This window comes from Ovis aries, chromosome 15 (genome assembly GCF_016772045.2).
Source record: "Ovis aries strain OAR_USU_Benz2616 breed Rambouillet chromosome 15, ARS-UI_Ramb_v3.0, whole genome shotgun sequence".
Classification (NCBI taxonomy): Eukaryota; Metazoa; Chordata; class Mammalia; order Artiodactyla; family Bovidae; genus Ovis; species Ovis aries.
The window spans coordinates 4,143,501-4,164,941 of NC_056068.1; the positions used below are offsets into that span (position 1 = coordinate 4,143,501).

Below are 21,441 nucleotides of genomic sequence, written 5' to 3' on the forward strand. Positions count from 1 at the left end.
ATTATCAGTCCTTCCAATGAGTATTCAGGGTTGATTTCCTTTAGGATTGACTAAAGGATCCCCAGACCATTCATCAAATCAAGTTGCTCCTAAAAATTTGTAGAGGGAGGTAGTGAAGTAAGAGGTAGAAGAGAAAGGAAGAAGGGGAAGAGTTCAGGACCCTCCCTGAAAACCAAAATGGAGCTTTGAGAATGAAAATTGTACTAATAGGTTATCTAAAAAACAAAAGTGACCTCTTATGTGTTATTAAAGTTTCAAGTATACTTTTGCTTAGTGTAGTGAATATGATTCACATACATTATATATAAAATGTAATGAAGTTGTTTCTTCCCATCTGTTGCAAAACTTCCTTGATGTCTACATTGCAATATTTATTGCTCTAATGATGATTCTATCTTAGTACTTTTCACTTTCCAACCACTGTATATCAAGTAGTTAATTTGCATAGCACTCAAGAGATAGTCAGCCGGTAAAATTACATAAACCTTCTTATTTTGTTCATTAGGAAACTGAGGCAAAAGAGATAAAAGTCCCACAGACTATTTTCAGTGAAACTGAGTCACCATTTTATTATGCTCACCTGCTTCTTAGATCACCCTGCCCCATCCAGTAAGAGCTCTGAGGTGTATAGAGACTAGTTAAACCATAATGGGTTTTCTTCATATTCAGATGTGGTAGTTCTCATGCTGACTCCTTTTGGCAATCATGACAGGAAAATATAAAGTAAATATGAGACTTCTGCCACTGTTCACCCTGAGTGTGTGCCCTGAGTATTCATCGTGTGCACTGTGACTTTAGCATCTAAAGTCATATGGGGAAGAGGTGACTAAAGGGTGGGGTACTGATGACCAGAACTGAAAGGCACACAGTTCAGCTCTCAAGTAGAATGTTTGAAGATGTGGGGTATCTCAGAAGAAGTGATTCTGTCTCTGAATGTGTTTTACTCTACAACGAAAGAGTGGAATATTGTGCAGGGACTTTGAGGATATAATGGCTCCATGGAATATCTAAAATGCCTCTCCTATCTTTTTCAATCCTGCAATTCTCTGTTTCTCTGACCAGTGTCAATGATGAACCCATGGTCTTACCCTCATTCACACACAGACCAGATATGTTCAGTACTGGCTAGGGGACATCACTGCTAAAGGCATGTGCTTTTGATTATGATAAATGTCATTATTTATGATACAATCCTTCCAAAAGATAGGTTCCACAAAGAGAAAATAGTTGTTCATTTTCTAATTTTACCATTTATTTTCTACAATGAAATTGCTGATTTTTTTATGCTGTGTAGGTATAGATGATTTCCTTTCCTACAGAAATGCTGGATGTGGTAAATTAATTCCAAGTGGGAATTTGTTTAAAAATTTGATATAGTAAACATGTGGGTATATAATTTAAGCTACAGGCTTCCCCAGGGGCTCAGCAGTAAAGTATCCGCCTGTAATGCAGGAGATGCTTGTTCAATACCTGAGTTGGGAAGATCCCCTGGAGGAGGTCCTGGCAACCCACTCCAGTGTTCTTGCCTGGAGAATCCCATGGACAGAGGTGCCTGGAGGGCTACAGTCCATAGGGTCACAAAGGGGGACATGACTGAAGCAACTGAGCATGCACGCACACAGCTGGAGCTACATCTCCCAAAATATGACAAGAGATTCTATTTATTGGCTTCTCCAGGAAAACCTTTATAATCTAGATGCTCAGAAAGTATCCTATTTTGATTTTTGACAATTTAGGAAGCGTTATGAGGCTTCCCTGTTAGCTCAACTGGTAAAGAATCCGCCTGCAATGCAGAAGACCCCTGATCAATCCCTAGGTTAGGAAGATCCCCTAGAGAAGGGATAGGCTACCCATTCCAGTATTCTTGGGCTTCCCTGTTGGCTCGGATGGTAAAAAAAATCTCCCCGCACACTGTTTACAATAGCTAGGATATGGAAGCAACCTAGATGTCCATCAGGAGACAAATGGATAAGAAAGCTGTGGTACATATACACAATGGAATATTACTCAGCTATTTAAAAGAATGCATTTGAATCAGTTCTAATGAGATGGGTGACTGGAGCCTATTATACTGAGTGAAGTAAGTAAGAAAGAAAAATACCAATACAGTATACTTAAGCATATGTTGGAATTTAGGAAGATGGCAATGATGATCCTATATATGAGATAACAGAGACACAGATATAAAGAACAGTCTTTTGGACTCTGTAGGGGAAGGCAAAGGTGGGATGATTTGTGAGAATAGCATTGAAACATGTATATTATCATATGTGAAACAGATCGCCAGTCCAGGTTCGATGCATGAGACAGGGTGCTCAGGGCTGGTGCACTGAGATGACCCTGAGGGATGGGGTGGGGAGGCAGGTAGGAGGGGGTTCACGATGGGGAATGTATGTACACACATGGCTGATTCATGTCAGTGTATGGCAAAAACCACTACAATCTTGTAAAGTAATTAGCCTCCAATGAAAATAATAAAAAATAAAAAAGAATCTCCCTGCAATGCAGAAGACCTGGGTTTTGATCCCTAGGTTGAGAAGATCCCCTGGAGGAGGGCATGGAAACCCACTCTAGTAGTCTGGCCTGGGGAATCCCATGGACAGAGGAGCCTGGTGGGCTACAGTCCATAGGGTCACAAAGAGTTAGACATATCTGAGCAACTTTCACTCACTCAAGGAGGATAGGCTGAAAGCGTATAAAAGTTTTTCCTCAGAATAGACTGTTGAAGTTTGAATTTGAGAAATCTAATCCAAGAACTGGTTTTTCTTCTAAATTTCATTTCAGATAATAGGTCATGAGAAATCACATATGTTAGTTTTAATTTCTCAGTGAAAGTATGAATTTCAAAGTGCATTTTAATCAAAATGTATTTATGTTAAATTGGTACCAGGTATGATTTTGTAGAAGTTGAAGACATATCTGAAACCAGTACTGTTATTAGAGGACGATGGTGTGGACACAAGGAAGTTCCTCCAAGGATAACATCAAGAACAAACCAGATTAAAATAACGTTCAAGTCTGATGACTACTTTGTGGCTAAACCTGGATTCAAGATTTATTATTCTTTTGTGGTAAGTAGCTTAACCACCCTATGATTAAAAGCAGACACTGGTTAAATGAAGTTTAGAGATCATTTTCTGTGATTAAATTCAGTGGTGTGAAATTGAACGAACTGCGTTAATTGTGGTATGGTTTGTCCCTGCCTTGTGGCCAAAATGTTAAAACTTTCTTTAGTGAGGAATGCCATTTTAGATCTGTTAAATCAATGCTTGGGTCCCAAGCATTTTGAAAGAAAGCACAGTGAATAGAAAAAGTAAAATCGTTTACAGTAAAGCATATACCATTTTCCCTTTGATTCAGCAAAATAAATGTATAGCCAAAGAGAAGGTATGTGATATTTGAGAAATTTTCTATGTAATTTCAATTGCAGAAGAGTTCCAATGATTTTAGTTTAAATTATGACCCAAATTTGTGAATGACCTATGTTATAATCACAGAACCTCAGAGTTAGCAAGCATCTTAAAGATTGGAATATACTTCAGGACCCAAAGATTGATTGATTTTTGCCTACTCTACCCATGTTTATTTTTCCTCTTATGTCTGCTTAAGCACCTCGGCAGTCATTTTAAACTTTAAATGCTTCTGTTAGAAGATGTTCAACCTCATATTGAGGTATAACCTGCCTTGTAGTTAATTCTAGTTGTTGAGTCATACATGGTCATGGATCTCCTTTACTCAGTCATTTATTAGTAAAACAATATAAAGTTCCTTGGAGGAGGAAATGCCAACCCACGCCAATATTCTTGCCTGAAAAGTTCCATGGACAGAGGAGCCTGGCGGGCTACAGTCCATGGGGTCACAAAGCAACTAAGCACATGCACACACGTAAAGTTCCTGCTTATTATCAGACACTCCGATCGGCATAGTAGATAAAAGGCAAGCAAGAGGTCAGGGTCCTTGGACCTCCTGAAGTTGATAGTCTGGTGGAAATGACAGATAAAAAGCAGTAACAACTAATGATGAGTAATGAGACAGAGCCTGGGTGTTGCAGATGAAGCGCAGGGAGAAACTGGGATAATTTTTCTATGTGTTACCTTTAGGATAGATTAAATATCTCTGAATCCTTGAGTCGTCCATAGCATATTGCCTCTTGCTCACCTGGCAGCATCACTAACTCTCATTCAGTTTATTGCTACCCCTTTTCAAAATGTGGCTGCCAAAATAGAACACAGTACTACAAATGGAGTCAGTTTGTGCGGTTTTTCCTCTTATGAGTTAAATTTAGAGTAGGAAAAAAATCTTGATTTTTTCAAATCAAAAGTGGTTTCTTCTCTTTTTTTTCTTTTTGCATTATGATAAGTTATTAAATACTAAGTGAATTCTACATCAGAATAATATGAATGAAAAAATGGCATGTGGTGATCTTGGTTCTACTTTAACTTGGCAATAATCCATCAAGCATGATATACATCATTGCATACTCATGCGGTGCTACTCAGCATTAAAATGGAAGTATGAACCTTTGGTTTCTGCATTTCTTTGCTTTTAATGTGTTCAGTGATGCATCTGTTCTCAAGTTTTCATGGACAAAGCGGCCTCAGCATGTCGGAATGGTGATGTGGCAGAATGGCTTAGTTAAGGACCTGTTTTATTCCCTCAACGTATCAAGGCCTGTTAGTGCTCATGTTTATGCTTTTTGTGAAACTTTGGTTATGACCAAGTTAAATGATCCATAAGTCAGAAACACACTAACTCTAACATCATGCCTTTAAGGCAAAATAACTCCTTTTCGTTGAAGAAGGCAGTGCAGATGTGGATGTGAGGAGAAGGGAGTATTTTTGTTTGAGATGTTCTGGCTTACAGTGCCGGCTTGTCGCTCATTTCCTGGCTGTTGTTAAGTGGAGTATTGGACAGACTGTAGTTTGGATGTAAACTCTGTGGCGTGACTCCACTCACTTACTTATTCACCTCCACCAGTACATTCAGTTGTGTTTTTTAGAAATGATGGCTGTCGTACATTTTTTTGTTATACCAGCCTCTTGGTCTGCATTCATTGCAAATAGCTCCAGGCTCTCTTTTCGCTCCTAATAGGCTTCTGGCACTAAATATGATCAATTAGGGCCAAAGTGCTTTGGTGGCTGAATTCCAAGAGGTAGAGTGAGCATAACCTTCAGGTGTATATAAACTCTAGATCTGTGTGACTTTTTGATAAACTCTTCTATTTGAACCTTGTTCAACAGGGATCATTTATGGCTTGTCCAATGCTTTGGAAATGTCATTTTATTGATGCTTAAATTTTTCTTGGAGAAACTTTAAAGCAGAGTTTATGAAATCAAATGCTACAGAGACCAGACTTAAAAGTCTTAGTGAGCCCTATATAAAATTAGAGGGAGACAGTGGGATTAAAAATAGTGAGCCCTGATGTATATAAGTCATATCATTATGCTTCCCGCATTATACAGTGCTGTAGGTCAATTATATCTCATGAAACTAGAAAAAATGACAAGCTTCCTTTAGGTGTATTTAAATAATGAATTTTAAAATGTTGTACAGACCTAGAAAGCCTCTCGAATTTGGAGGCAGCTGTTTTGCAATTGCTGCTTTAAGGAATGGCAGGTGCTGGGGAAATTTGGACTGATAATAGTTCCTGAGCAATCACTGTGCTCTTAGAAAATGGAACATAGCTATTTGGATAAGTCAAAACCACCTCCCTTCTCATCTCCACCTTTCCACTTCTCAGCCTTCCATCAAACACCTTTTTCCTACCTCAAGACTCTCCTGTTGTACAGGGCCTCCCTTGAGGCTATAAGTTACGGGTGCCCAGGACCATGAGAGCCCACTGCACTAGAATCACATCTACATGATTCTCATGCTTATAGCATTTTTAGAATAAGTCTGGTATACATTTTTAGTCTATTTTTCACTCCAACAAAGTAAGGGAGACTGACTAATGGGATAACATCATGAACATTTAGTTTTGGTTAGCCATTATTCTTATAATTGCTACAATTTTGTCTGATGTGCTAATTCAATCATTTACTTTTTTTTTTTTTTTATTTTCAACACCTATCACAGTCTTTCCTAGGGCCAGGCAGCACAGCCATAGGGGACCACATTGCTATAAAGCGAATTTTGATTCAAAGAATGTTTCTCCAATTATTAATGTGTGATATAGAATGAGCCTCTTACCTTTTGGTTTTATATCCATAAAATGGGGATAATAATTGAAGTTGGTGTGAGATTTTAAATTAATAGCAAATACTTGTAATAGCATCTAGGATATAGTGGAAGTGCTCAATAAATAATGGTGATAATGATCCTATCTTTGCCATCACTAAGTGTGTGTGTGTGTGTGTGTCTCCTCCAGATGTGATCAATAGCAATGAACTATTTGAAGGCAGGACAAGTGTCCTGTGTGTATTCTACACAGTGCCCTATACATGGCTAGTTATGATCTTTGTTGAATTGACTCCTACTGAGAAAATGATTCAATTTCATATTTCAATTTTTTGTCTCCTACTGAGTTTTCTTTCCTAATTTCACTCAGTTGAGGAGGATAGATGACCATCAGTGCTTCCCAGGTGGCATAGTAGTAAAGAGTCTGCCCATCAATGCAGGAGGTGCAAGAGACATGTGTTCAGTCTCTGGGTTGGGAAGATCCCCTGGAGTAGGTCATGGCAACCCACTCCAGGATTCTTGCCTGGCAAATTCCATGGACAGAGGAGCCGGGTGGGCTACAGTCCATGGGGTCACAAAGAGTCGGACACGACAGACCACACAACACAGTAAAAACAACAGACACCCTCAGAGAGCATAATGAAGCAGAATGGATAATGTTATCCAATTGTTAGCAAAATGTGTTTGTCTAAATAAATTAGGCTCTGCCATCGCAAATTTAGTTTACTGGGGAATGAATGGATTGATTGGATTGTTAGGAATCTTTTTGAAGACCATTAAGTAGATTATTGGAAAGGTGTCACTTATTAGACTCCAAGCGTGTGGTGTGCAAAGAAGTCTGCACGCATGTGTGTGAATTTCAGCTCTGCTTCTCACTGACTAAAGGCTCAGTTTTGTCATCTGTAAGACTGTGATCATGCTGCCTGATATGCAATTAACTAGTTATTGGGTTAAGTAAAGTTTGTAAAGCACCCTGCCTGGAACTTGGTAAAATTACACAAATATCTACTGCTCTTATTGTTATCATTATCACTGGTTTAATTATTAATGTATCATCAGGTGATAAGTGAACTTGGCGGACCTATACAAACAGCCCAGTTGTCATTGTGTGTGTGTATGTATGCACATATACACATATTTCTGACCATAATTTACTTCTGACCTCCAAAGTAAAAGCATTTGATTTCATATTGTGACAAGCATTAAAGAGCCTTTTATTTATATATATGTGTTTAGTCAAAGTGAAATTGAAGTTGCTCAGTCGTGTCTGACTCTCTGCGCCTCCATGGGACTGTAGCCCCCCAGGCTCCTCTATCCATGGAATTTCCCAGGCAAGAATACTGGAGTGGATTGCCATTTCCTTCTCCAGGGGATCTTCCTGACTCAGGGATCAAACCCAGGTCTCCCACATGGCAGGTAGACCCTTTTACTGTCTGAGCCACCAGGGAAGCCCATGTTTAATGAAAAGTATATTTTAATTCAAAAAATTATTTTTAAAACTTGTATTGAAATATAGATGATTTACAACATTAAAATATTAAATATTAAAGTAAAAATTAAATTCCTGAAAGCTAGCCCAAACATTTTTGTTTTATTAACAAATTAGTTTATTTTTTAAATTGAATTTAATAATACATTATAAATATTTTCTAAGATTAAAAAAGCAATTTTATCTGTTACTTAACTGTGTACCTCTGTAGTTTGAATCAACTTCAAGCAGCACAGTTAAAATTTCCATTGAGGTTTAAACTCCACATGAATCATGGTTTTGCATTATAAATAATTATTTAAAATAGATGCAGAAAGGGAAGGGGATGGAAAAGAAGAAGATGAGGTTGCAAAGGAAAAAGAAGAATAAGGCCAATGAATTAATAACAAAGATTCTGATTTGTAACAGCTTTCACAGATTCTAATTTTACTCACCTAAAACTTGCCAGTTGGTGAAACAAACACAAAATAATGATGGGCAATTCATTATTATTCCCATAAACTAAATTCTCAAAGCTAGAAACTAAAGGACCTTATTCACTTTCTCTACAAAATGTGGAAATTCCATGTTTAATTCCATTGTCAGATCAAAATTGTTGAAGGTTTTTGAACATCCCTGGTTGTTCTGACCACGTCAGCCAGGACTATATATACAGCCAAGGATTGTCAAGATGAGGATGGTCATCACATGGCAGATCCTGTTTCCCTCGACTTCATTCCAGTATATCCTACTGAAGGTTTGGCAATATGAGAGAGGCAGTATTATTTATTAAATGCCTACCGTATGCTAGACCAAGCTCAGACTAGGGTCCTGGAGATACAGCTGTGAGAAAGATAGGCAGATCTCTGTCCTCAGGATCTCATGTAGTTGTTCAGTCACTCAGTCATGTCTAACTCTTTGTGACCCCATGGCCTGCAGCATGCCAGGGCTCCCTGTCCATCACCAACTCCTGGAGCTTACTCAAACTCATGTCCATTGAGTTGGTGATGCCATCCAACCATCTCATCCTTTATCGTCCCCTTCTCCTCCTGCCTTCAATCTTTCTTAGCATCAGGGTCTATTCTAATGAGTTAGAATATGAGTTAGCTCTATGCAGCAGGTGGCCAAAGTATTGGAGTTTCAGCTTCAGCATCTGTCCTTCCAATGAATATTCAGGGTTTATTTCCTTTCGGATGGACTGGCTTGATCTCCTTGCAGTCCAAGGGATTCTCCAGAGTCTTCTCCAACACCACAGTTCAAAAACAGCAATTTTTCATCGCTCAGACTTCTTTATGGTCCAGCTCTCACATCCATCCATGACTACCAGAAAAACCATAGCTTTGACTATACTTCACTGGCAATATCTCTGCTTTTTAATATGCTGTCTGTTTGTCATAGCTTTTCTTACAAGGAGCAAACATTTTAATTTCTTGGCTGCAGTCACCATCTGTAATGATTTTGGAGCCCAAGAAAATAAAATCTGTCACTGTTTCCATTGTTTCCCCATCTGTCTGCCATGATTTTAGTTTTTTTTTTTTTTTTTTGAATGTTGAGTTTTAAGCAACTTTTTCATTTTCCTCTTTCACCTTCATCAAGAGACTCTTTACTTCCTCTTAGCATTCTGCCATAAAGGTGGTGTCATCTGCATATCTGAGGTTATCGCTGTTTCTCCCTGCAGTCTTGATTCCAGCTTGTGCTTCATCCAACTTGGCATTCCACATGATGTATTCTGCATATAAGTTAAGTAAGCAGGGTGACAATATATAGCCTTGTTGTACTCCTTTCCCAATTTTGAACCAGTCCATTGTTCCATGTCCGGTTCGAACTGTTGCTTCTTGACCTGCATACAGGTTTCTCAGCAGGCAGGTAAGGCTGGTGGAAACAAACAATAAACATTTACGTAAACAAGAAAGTAAGTATATATATACAAACATAAATTTTTTGAGGTTCAGTAGTAACTAGAGAGAGGATAAAAGAGAATATTGTAACAGAGGATGACTGGAAAAAGGCCACTTAAAGAGTCAAAGGAGATCTGTGTGTGTAAAATTTGAGTTGATACCAGAAGAGGAGCCAGCAGCACCAACACCATGTGGAAGTACGGGAGAAATGCTTTAAGGAAAAAAGACAGCAAATGCTAAACCTTGAAACAGAAAAAAGAAGACTCTTTTCTTTGATAGCAGTGAATCTCTTGGCATCGTGGGAATCCAGCCACTGTAAGGAGGCGAATATGAGAGAGGGAAGTAAAACAAACATTAGCTGATTCCTCTCTCAGCCGAGTGTCAGGAGGTTTTCTTATCCTCATCTGAGCCCATCCTATATTGTCTGTTTCTCAAATCTTTTAGTACTTAGACCAGGTGAGGTAGCTAAAATCAGAGGGTTCGCTCAGGGCAGATACTAAGAAATTATCAACAAGATGACAAAGTGTGGAGCAGAAAGAAAACCCAGGGTCATGGTCTGTGTCAGACAGGAGGATAGTACACGCATATCCCCAAGGCCCCAAGTGAGAGTCAGAGCGGTAAGATGCCAAGTTGGCAAGCCCAGGGGCATCAAAGGATACTGGTTGAAGCAATCATTCCTAAGGCCAGAGTCTTGTTGCAACATTTCTTAGGCAAATGTAGATAAGTACTCTTATTTAAAGTTTTACAGATGTTCTAAAATTTCACCAATTACAGAGAACATTTTTCGATAAACTAGGAGTCTCACTGGGAAGGTTAAGTAAATCAGTTATTTTAATCAACTTGCGTTCAGAAAACCTGAATACATAATGAGAAATTTGATTGAGTTTTTAAGAAAGTAAAAAGCAAAATTCAATATAGTCCTGGGGCAAAGGATAATTTAACAAGGAGTATCGCTAGGATAATTTAACAAGCAGTATGTTGGCTTAAAGCTCAACATTCAGAAAATGAAGATCATGGCATCTGGTCCCATCACTTCATGGGAAATAGATGAGGAAACAGTGGAAACAGTGTCAGACTTTATCTTTTTGGGGCTCCAAAATCACTGCAGATGGTAACTGCAGCCATGAAATTAAAAGACGCTTACTCCTTGGAAGGAAAGTTATGACCAACCTAGGTAGCATATTCAAAAGCAGAGATATTACTTTGCCAACAAAGGTCCGTTTAGTGAAGGCTATGGTTTTTCCAGTGGTAATGAATGTATGTGAGAGTTGGACTGTGAAGAAAGCTGAGCACCGAAGAATTGATGCTTTTGAACTGTGGTGTTGGAGAAGATTCTTGAGAGTCCCTTGGACTGCAAGGAGATCCAGCCAGTCCATTCTAAAGGAGATCAGCCCTGGGTGTTCTTTGGAAGGAATGCTGCTAAAGCTGAAACTCCAGTACTTTGGCCACCTCATGTGAAGTGTTGACTCACTGGAAAAGACTCTGCTGCTGGGAGGGATTGTGGGCAGGAGGAGAAAGAGATTGCAGAGAGGATGAGATGGCTGGATGGCATCACCGACTCGATGGACGTGAGTTTGAGTGAACTCCGGGAGACAGTGATGGACAGGGAGGCCTGGTGTGCTGTGATTCATGGGGTCGCAGAGTTGGACACGACTGAGCGACTGAACTGAACTGATTGATGCCTAGGTCTAGAAGCAAATGATAGTGATTGAGGAGAATAAAGGGAAATCGGCTCTTGCAGATGGAGTGGGGAGCAAAAGAGGAGGGGGTAGGTAAAAATAGGATTAAGGAAGCAAGAGAAGACAAGAAAGTGAGGTAGAATAAAATCCTGACAGTATTTTCCCCTGTGGAATTCAGGACATTTTTGCTAGTTGTATATTCGTTTCAATGGATTATTTAAGGACTTTTTATTGGGCACCTATTATTTTTCATGCACTTTGATCAGTACTGGGTAGTGAACAAAACACAACAAGGTTCCTATCCTTGTAGAACTTACAGTTTGGTAGACACACTCCTGATGATGATAAAAATATATTATAAAATAATAATAAATAAAAGCATATAACTCTGGGTTATTGTGAGGAGTAAATATACAGACCAATGTATGTGAAGTGTTTAATGCAGCATGTGGCATATTATAATCTGCTTCTATTAAACCATGCATTGCTTGAAGACTGATTGTAAGAAAAATACAGAATCTTGGAGAACCAGTGCTTAGACCAACCCTCTTCTATTATAAGTGAGGCAGTGAACTCAGGTTGGGTAACTTTACTAGTGAAACAGTGAACACAGCTTGTGAGTTTGTGATCACAGAGCTCACATATATTTGTTATCCAAGAGATATGAAAGCTGTGGACCCTATCCAAAGAAAAATAAATATATCTAAAGTTTGCACAGAGTACCAGGGAAACCCCCTATATCTTATCTGTGATGGCCCTTAGATGCAGTTAAAAACCCCACACATATTGCCTCTGCATGTTCTCTGATTTGGGGAATGTTTTCTTCCATTTTAGCTAGTCCTCCCCAACATAAGCAGTGTTTGAAATAGTACTTTATTACTGTAATTAATTTTCCTCATAAAACCCATGCACTAATCACATGAGCAGATGACTCCCCAGGTGCTAAGTAAACACATTTCCAACCTTGCAAGGGATGCTGTGTAATGACACCTGGACAGTCCAGCATCCTGTTTATCTAGTATTAAGTTATACAGACTTGCCACAAGTAAATTTTTTATCCCTAAAAATCATAAAGATGCACTGATATTAAATAACTGGACCTCTTTATATACATATCATTTTTTCTCTATAACTGTGCTTTTTGATGTACTAATTTTGGTAGATGAAGAAAGTGAGAAAGTTGAAGAAGGAAAAAGCTATTCAATTATATTAGAAAGTGATTTGCATATTAAAAATATGCTTAAAGCAAGAGCAGTATTTATTCCTTAAAAAGCTTTGAAGAAGTGTATCTCAGTAAGAAAATATCTCTACCTAATGTTCACTTATCAATTCAACAGATAATTCTGAGAACTCACTGTGGATAATAAGAAGAAAATTATATTCCTTTGAGGGAGAAAGACATATTAATTATAAAACACTATGAATTGCAGTGATGAAATGTGCATGGAATATTCTGGGCACACAAGGAAGAAGAACGCTTAATCTCACAAAAATGGGACTTGCTGCTCTAAGGAAAGAAAAAAAAAGTATTTTTTCCCCTCTACCCGCCTTGGTTCTGTTTTCAACTGTGTAAATTAGACTGACAGAAACCAAGTCAACAAGAAATAAGCAAACAGATTTTTCACACATACATATCACATACACATGGGAGTTACTCAGTGTTGAGTAACTCAGAGTGGTGGATAGAACATGGGCTTATATAACATTTTAACCAAAGGATAATACATTTTCAGAGAAGTGACAAGACAATGGAAAAGGACTTTGAAGATTCTAGGGCAGAAAATTTTGGAAAGGTAAATATATGGGAGAACAAATGGAAGCAAAGGACTAGTAAGAAAAGTTTGTTATGTGGACTCTTCTGGTGCCTCAGTAGGCTGCTAAGGGTGCAGTCCTCTCTGATGAGGGGAAAAGTGTAACCTTTATGAACTTATATGCTTCTAGGGACATAGAGGGAGAACAGAGACCTTTCCTGAGCCTGCTTCTCAGTTGCCTTCAGCTCAATATAATTCTTAGGCCGAAGTGGCATATTTGAGGGTGGTGTATTCCACTATGCTTCTCTGGACTGGGTCAAGGAAGGGAGCAGACCCTAAGAAGAGAATGCTGCCTAAACAAGAGCATGAAGTCAGAGAAGCCAGACATTTCAGAGTATTCTGATGAGTTAATTCAAAGGATTTCAGTTTGAGACTGCTAAGCATTTACTATCTTTCTTTACTCTTGCCAATAGAAAGGAGATGCATGCATGCATGCTAAGTTGCTTCACTCATGTCTGACTTTTTGCGACTGTATAGACTCATCTGTCCACGGGATTCTCTAGGCAAGAATACTGGAATGGGTTGTCATGGCTTGCTTCAACAAATCTTCCCGTTGCAGGGGTCAAAGCCGCATCTCTTACTTCTCCTGCATTGGCAGGTGGGTTTTGTTTTGTTTTGTTTTGTTTTTTTAACTACTAGAGTCACCTGGGAAGCCCAGAAAACAGAAGAAGCCAAAAGATGATCAAAGAGGCAACTTTATTAATGGTGGTCCATAAAATGCCAAAGCTCAAGACTTCCTTGTATAACTTAAGTGGAGAATTAGGCTGTGACCCAAGGCCAAAGTTTGGGTGCATCAATACTGTGATACAAATTCAGGATCAAGGATTCTTTCCAGGGCTCTAGGGGGTATACTTATGTACCCCTCCAACTGCGTGGAAGATCATAGGCCTGGTTACAGATACTCTCCAGCAGTGGGGAGAAGGCACTGAGGACAGGACAGCTGACTCCAGGCCCAGCCATGCTTGGCAGATGGAGTGGAGGAGAGCTGAGACCCTTTCCAGGGGCTGACATCAGAAACAGGCCACCCAAGAGAGCAAAGGGGAGAGGGGATGGGGATGGGAGTGAAGATAAAAGAAGTGATAAAGGGAAGGAATCCATTTAGGAGAAAAACAAAAATGTCTGCTAACGTCTTTATGTCGGTGGGCTGAGGCAGGAACATGGAGAGAAGCGTTTCTCCTCCAGAAGAGCAGACAAAGCTCTTTGTGCTCCTGAAGGGTCCAAACCCTCAGTGATTTTTGTGGGTTTTTTTTTTTTTTTCAATCAGTCATCTTTGGTAGCAGTCCTGGGGACTCAATCCTACCCACCTCTGGTCCTAAGGATAACTGGGTGACCTCGTTCCTCTATATAATAATCAGCCATTCTGTCTGGGAGATTGAAGATTTCTGGAACATTTGGGAGACGCCAGTCTTCTCTCCCAGGTGAACCAAAGAATGATTAATCAATCATACAGACAGGACTCATTTAGCCTTGAAAATAATCACTCTTAACATCCCTTTATCTGTGGGAACGTGGTGGATTAAGGCTGACCTCCATTCAACATTGCTTCTTTCACCTGTGAGAAAATTGCGTTATGTATTCAAAGTGACTCTTCCCTTATTTTGCAATTGAAAATAGGAGCCAGGCAGGAAAAAAACAAAACAAAACAAAACAAAACAACAAGTAGAGATTGAAAAGGCATGGAGAAAGAGAGACATGAATACCTAATCAGGTGATCAGTGCTCCTTGGCTGGGCCCTGCTCGCCACTTCCTGACTGGCCTCCCGTCTCCCTGCCTTCCGTCTCTCCTGCACGTGACTGCCAGAGGAAGAAGCAAAGCTGTAATCAGGGCACTTTCAGCTGAAAACTTGTGAATGCGTTTCAGTTTCCTGTGGAGTTCTGTGCAGCTGCCTCACTCAGACACCAAGCCTTCTGTGTTCTGATCCACCTCGCATTCTGGCTTCAGTTCTGCCCGCTCCTTCCTCGGATTGCTCAGTCAAGACCTGCAGCCGTATGACCAGGCGGTCCATTCTTCATGATTGTCCTCCCCTAATCTCTGCAGTTAACTTTCCCACAGATACTTCCTCAAGAATCCAAGCCCTCCTCTGTCTGTCAGACATATTCATGTCAAAGATACCACTTGTCAGCTGCTGCTGCTGCTGCTAAGTCACTTCAGTTGTCTCCTTAGCTCCTTACCCACAAATATGCCTTCCCTTTGTCAGGCACCCATCTTGCTAGTCTTTATCAACATTATGGTTTTTGAAAGAAGTAATGTGTAGATATCCCAGCTGTTTTTGAAAATACATAGAAAAGTAAAACAGAAAATTGAAACCCACCAATAGCTCCCATCAAGTACAACCACTGTAAATATTGTGGATCTTTCTTTCCAGCTGTTTTCTTAACCCATAGAAACCTATGCACAGGTCTCAGGGTCTTCATTGGAGTGAAAGCTCCTGGAGGGTTGGGAGCACCTTATTCCTGTAGGTGTATTACAGGTCATTGTACTAAGTAGCTCTTAACATGTTTCATTGAGCTGAACCAACAAGTATTCATTGAGTACCTGTGATCCATGTGATCGTTTGGAGTAGAAGCAATATATGGGGCTGGCCAAAAAGTTTGTTTGAGTTTTTGTATAGGCTGCTAAGGAAAAGCCTAAATGAACTTTTTGGCCAACCCAATATAAAAGCAATCCCCAGTGATCTATACAGAGACAATTGATTATCTTTTTTCAGACTTAGGGCCAGAAAACCTCGCTTGCTCTCACTTTATTATTATAGTCATATCAGTTTACCAGCAAACCGCAGCAGTTTGGTCCAAGATTCACTGGGCATTGGAAGGAGTGGGGGTGTGAATGGAGGAGTAGTGGCCACTAGAGGGGTCAAATGTTAGGGGAATTGTGGAATGGAACCAGGTATCCTTATTCTGAAATCTGCCTTCACTACATTTAATTGCATGTTTAACAGTCTGCATTCCAGGATGTCTGGCTCTAGGTGAGTGATCATAACATTGTGATTATCTTGGTCATGAAGAATCACTACAAACAAAGCTAGTGGAGGTAATCGAATTCCAGTTGAGCTTTTTCAAATCCTGAAAGATGATGCTGTGAAAGTGCTGCACTCAATATGCCAGCGAATTTGGAATACTCAGCGGTGGCCACAGGTCTGAAAAGGTCAGTTTTCATTCCAATCCCAAAGAAAGGCAATACCAAAGAATGCTCAAACTACCGCACAATTGCACTCATCTCACACGCTAGTAAAGTAATGCTCAAAATTCTCCAAGCTAGGCTTCAGCAATACATGAACCGTGAACTTCCTGATGTTCAAGCTGGTTTTAGAAAAGACAGAGGAACCAGAGATCAAATTGCCAACATCCACTGGATCATGAAAAAAGCAAGAGAGTTCCAGAAAAACATCTATTTCTACTTTATTGACTATGCCAAAGCCTTTGACTGTGTGGATCACAATCAAATGTGGAAAATTCTGAGAGAGATGGGAATACTAGACCACCTGACCTGCCTCTTGAGAAACCTGTATGTAGGTCAGGAAGCACCAGTTAGAACTGGACATGGAACAACAGACTGGTTCCTAATAGGAAAAAGAGTACATCAAGGCTGTCTATTGTCACCCTGCTTATTTAACTTCTATGCAGAGTACATCATGAGAAATGCTGGACTGGAAGAAACACAAGCTGGAATCAGGATTGCCAGGAGAAATATCAATAACCTCAGATATGCAGATGACACCACCTGTATGGCAGAAAGTGAAGAGGAGCTAAAAAGCCTCTTGATGAAAGTGAAAGAGGAGAGTGAAGAAGTTGGCTTAAAGCTCAATATTCAGAAAATGAAGATCATGGCATCCATCCCATCACTTCATGAGAAATAGATGGGGAAACAGTGGAAACAGTGTCAGACTTTATTTTTTGGGGCTCCAAAATCACTGCAGATGGTGATTGCAGCCATGAAATTAAAAGACCCTTACTCCTTGGAAGGAACGTTATGACCAACTTAGATAGCATATTGAAAAACAGAAACATTACTTTGCCAACAAAGGTCCATCTAGTCAAGGCTATTTTTTTTTCCAGTGGTCATATATGGATGTTGAGAGTTGAACTGTGAAGAAAGCTGAGCAACGAAGAATTAATGCTTTTGAACTGTGGTGTTAGAGAAGACTCTTGAGAGTTCCTTGGACTGCAAGGAGATCCAACCAGTCCATTCTGAAGGAGATCAGCCCTGGGTGTTCCTTGGAAGGAATGATGCTAAAGCTGAAACTCCAGTACTTTGGACACCTCATGCGAAGAGTTGACTCATTGGAAAAGACTCTGATGCTGGGAGGGATTGGGGGCAGGAGGAGAAGGGGACGACCCAGGATGAGATGGCTGGATGGCATCACTGACTCGATGGACGTGAGTTTGAGTGTACTCTGGGAGTTGGTGATGGACAGGGAGGCCTGGAGTGCTGCAATTCATGGGGTTGGGAAGAGTTGGACACGACTGAGCAACTGAACTGAACTGAACTGCCTGCATGTGTAACAGCCTGACCTCAGCATTTCTTATATCAGACTATGCAATAGTGATATCGTTGCAGATGTGGTTCAGATCCTCTATTGATGCAGCTTCTGAGCTGTCCTACCTCATGAAGAAAGTCAGCAGCCTTGAAAAACTCAGGACTGCTTGTGTGCTCTACTGCTCTCAGCTACTCAGTCATGTCTGACCCTTGGTGACCCCGTGGATTATCATCCACCAGGCTCCTCTTCATGGGATTTCCCAAGCAAGTACACTGTTGTGGGTTGCCATTTTCACCTCCAGGGATCTTCCTGACCCTGGAGAGATTAAACCAGCATCGCCTGCATTGGCAGGTGAGTTATTTACTGCTAAGCCCACCTGGAAAGCCCATCAGGACTTCTTATTAATTGTGAAAGGTCTTTGAGGTCCTGATGTCTGTCCCACCATGGGTCTTTGCTGAGGCCTCAGGAGCTTTCTAGGTTTTTAAAATATTCCACAACTATTTATTTGGTTTTTTTTTGAGTTTTTTTTTTTTTTGTACAGGTTTGAGGATATATGAGTCAGAAACACTCAAATTCAAATCTATGAACTGATGTATCTATGAGACCTAGGACCCATCATTCAAACTGTCCAAGCTGCTGTTTTTAAATTCATAAAATGAAAAGGAACCACATGCATCATAGAGCTGCCTGAGGATTACCTTTCAAATATATGGGTTTGATAAACTATGTACAACAGATGGAACTATTATTACTGTTACCATCTAAATGTCTTTGGAGAATTAGAATCCAATTAAGTATATCCCAGGTTCTTAAAGAGATTCTGTGCTTAGTTCATCTGGGTTCTCATAACAGAATATTATAGTCTGGGTGGCTTATAAGAAACAAATTTATTTTTCACAGCTTTGGAGGCTGGGATGTCCAAGTTCATGATACCAGGAGACTCAGTGTCTGGTGAGAGCCTGCTTCCTGGTTCAGAGACAGTCTTCTTTCTGCTATGACCTCACATTGCAAAAGTGGGCAGGGAGCTCTCTGGGGCCTCTTTTATTAATATAAGAACACTAATCCCATTCATGAGATCTCCCCCTTCATGACCTACTCACCTCCTAAAGGCCCCACTTCCTGAAACTATCACACTGAGGTTTAAGTTGCAACATATCAATTTTGGGGAGACACACCAGTCAGTCTCTATAGCATGTTGGAACCTGGGGACTTGGAGTAAGGTCAGGCCTAGGAACCGTTCTGCTGTGTGATTCTGATTCCGAGTAAACCCACACACTGAGGCAGAGTTGAGAGGAGAGAAAACCAAGACCTAATAGCTCTGTTCTGCTAAACTACTTTAAATGTATATTCTTTTCATCCCTTTTGAACTGCTCAGCAAAATATCTTGAGCTATACCTTTAATGTGAAGATTCTAGTTTTAGTAGTATATTTGGAGTTTAAAAGTTCCTTGATGTCACCCTTGTAGAAAGATATCCGTTCCTCACCTACAAAATACTGTACAACAGCCCCTTTGGCTCAAAGACAAGCTAGGTCTCTGAAGTCTATAGTTTTTCAGGCTATGAGTACTCAGTGTCATATTCTGGCTTTTATTTTTCTTGAAGTGTTAAAAACAGTTATTTCTACAAGGAGAAAAAGACACTAAAATGTCCTAGTATTTTAATCTCTGTGATATATCTCTCTACAACAGATAACAAAGAAATATGAATTTGATATAGAAGCATTTCTTTTAGCCATGCAAGACAACCTAGACAGGGAAGGTATTTTTAAATCAATAAAGAACAGAAATGTGGATATAAAATCTTAACCAGAAAATCAGTCCCAGAGGAAAATCTGTTATAACGGTAGAGCTCTAAACTAAAATTTAAGACCAGTACCTCATTTTTGTTTAATGATACAATTAGTTAGAATAAACAACTATCAGTTTTCTTCTGTTCCTTTTGTAGGAACTTCCCTTGGGTATCAAAAATATATGTTATTTCTGAATATGAAAAGAAAATGATTGTTTCTAAGTCCTGTTGTAGGCAGAATGGCAAAGCATATCTGATTTTATGTGTCCTCAGTTTCCTTTTGGAACCTTCTAAATTCAGTCTCTCATTCATTCTGCTACTGCTGCTGCTGCTAAGTCGCTTAAGTCGTGTCCGACTCTGTGCGAACCCATAGACGGCAGCCCACCAGGCTCCCCTGTCCCTGGGATTCTCCAGGCAAGAACAATGGAGTGGGTTGCCATTTCCTTCACCAATGCATGAAAGTGAAAAGTGAAAGTGAAGTCGCTCAGTTGTGTCCGACTCTTTGCCACCCCATGGACAGCAGCCCACCAGGCTCCTCCATCCATGGGATTTTCCAGGCAAGAGTGCTGGAAAGTGGGGTGCCATTGCCTTCTCCACATTCATTCTACATATATATATATATACATATATATATTAAATAAATATATATTTATTTTTTATTGAAGGGAAGAGGGAAGGAGGGGGTGAGATGTATGGAAAGAGTAACATGGAAACTTACATTCAGTTCAGTTCAGTTCAGTTCAGTTCAGTCGCTCAGTCTTGTCCGACTCTTTGCGACCCCATGAATCGCAGCACGCCAGGCCTCCCTGTCCATCACCATCTCCTGGAGTTCGCTCAGACTCACATCCATCGAGTCTGTGATGCCATCCAGCCATCTCATCCTGGGTCGTCCCCTTCTCCTCCTGCCCCCAATCCCTCCCAGCATCAGAGTCTTTTCCAATGAGTCAACACTTCTCATGAGGTGGCCAAAGTACTGGAGTTTCAGCTTTAGCATCATTCCTTCCAAAGAAATCCCAGGGCTGAGTTCCTTCAGAATGGACTGGTTGGGTCTCCTTGCAGTCCAAGGAACTCTCAAGAGTCTTCTCCAACACCACAGTTCAAAAGCATCAATTCTTCAGCGCTCAGTGTTCTTCACAGTCCAACTCTCATATCTATACATGACCATAGGAAAAACCATAGCCTTGACTAGACGGACCTTAGTTGGCAAAGTAATGTCTCTGCTTTTGAATACACTATCTAGGTTGGTCATAGCTTTTCTTCCAACGAGTAAGCGTCTTTTAATTTCATGGCTGCAGTCACCATCTGCAGTGATTTTGGAGCCCAAAAAAATAAAGTCTAACACTGTTTCTACTGTTTCCCATCTATTTCCCATGAAGTGGTGGGACCAGATACCGTGATCTTCATTTTCTGAACGTTGAGCTTTAAGCCAACTTTTTCACTCTCCTCTTACATTACCATATGTAAAATGGATAGTCCATGGGAGTTTGCTGTATGGCTCAGGAAACTCAAACAGGGGCTCTGTATCAACGTAGAGGGGTGGGCTGGGGAGGGAGGGAGAAGGGAATTTTGAAAGGGAGGGGATATATGTATATCTATGGCAGATTCATGGTGAGGTTTGACAGAAAACAACAAAATTCTGTAAAGCAATGATCCTTCTACATGTTTTGTGTCTGTGTGTGTGTATCTCCATCTCTATGTCAAGTTCCAGTTCCTGAAACTACAAATGAGATGGGACACCTACCCTCAAGAGCATAAAATTAAACAGACCTGCAGTGATCAGCGATAGCAAAAACATACCCTACCCGAGAAGTGCTGGGAGGGGAGACAGGAGAGAGTTGATAACTGTGTCTCAGGGGAAGAGAAGGTAGTCAGAAAGTGATTCACAGAGGAAACAGGGACTGACCCAAGGAAGAGGTGGGGAATCACTCAATCCAGGCTGAGGGAACAACATGAGTCACTGACTGATAACCACTAAAGCCTTACCCATCCCAAGTTATTTGCATTTAAAAGTAATAAATCCTAAAGCTAAAAGGAAGAAAATTGGACAAAAGCAATTCAGGCTTAAACCATAGAATATAATTTAGACAGCATGAAGCATCACAGTTCAAAGTTTTATCAATAGTGCTGTATAGAAGGAGAAGTCT

At 40.2% G+C, this 21,441-nt stretch overlaps 1 protein-coding gene across 4 annotated transcripts in view; it reads left to right on the top strand.

The window, feature by feature from the left end:
- The window catches only part of PDGFD (platelet derived growth factor D), a 285,800-nt gene that overhangs the window by 183,409 nt on the left and 80,950 nt on the right, over positions 1 to 21,441 (top strand). For all 4 annotated transcript variants that reach the window (XM_042232831.2, XM_060399633.1, XM_004015965.6 and 1 more), the window contains one exon: positions 2,891 to 3,071. In XM_042232831.2, coding sequence (XP_042088765.1) covers positions 2,891 to 3,071 — 181 coding nt within the window. The remainder of the gene's footprint in view (positions 1 to 2,890; positions 3,072 to 21,441) is intronic.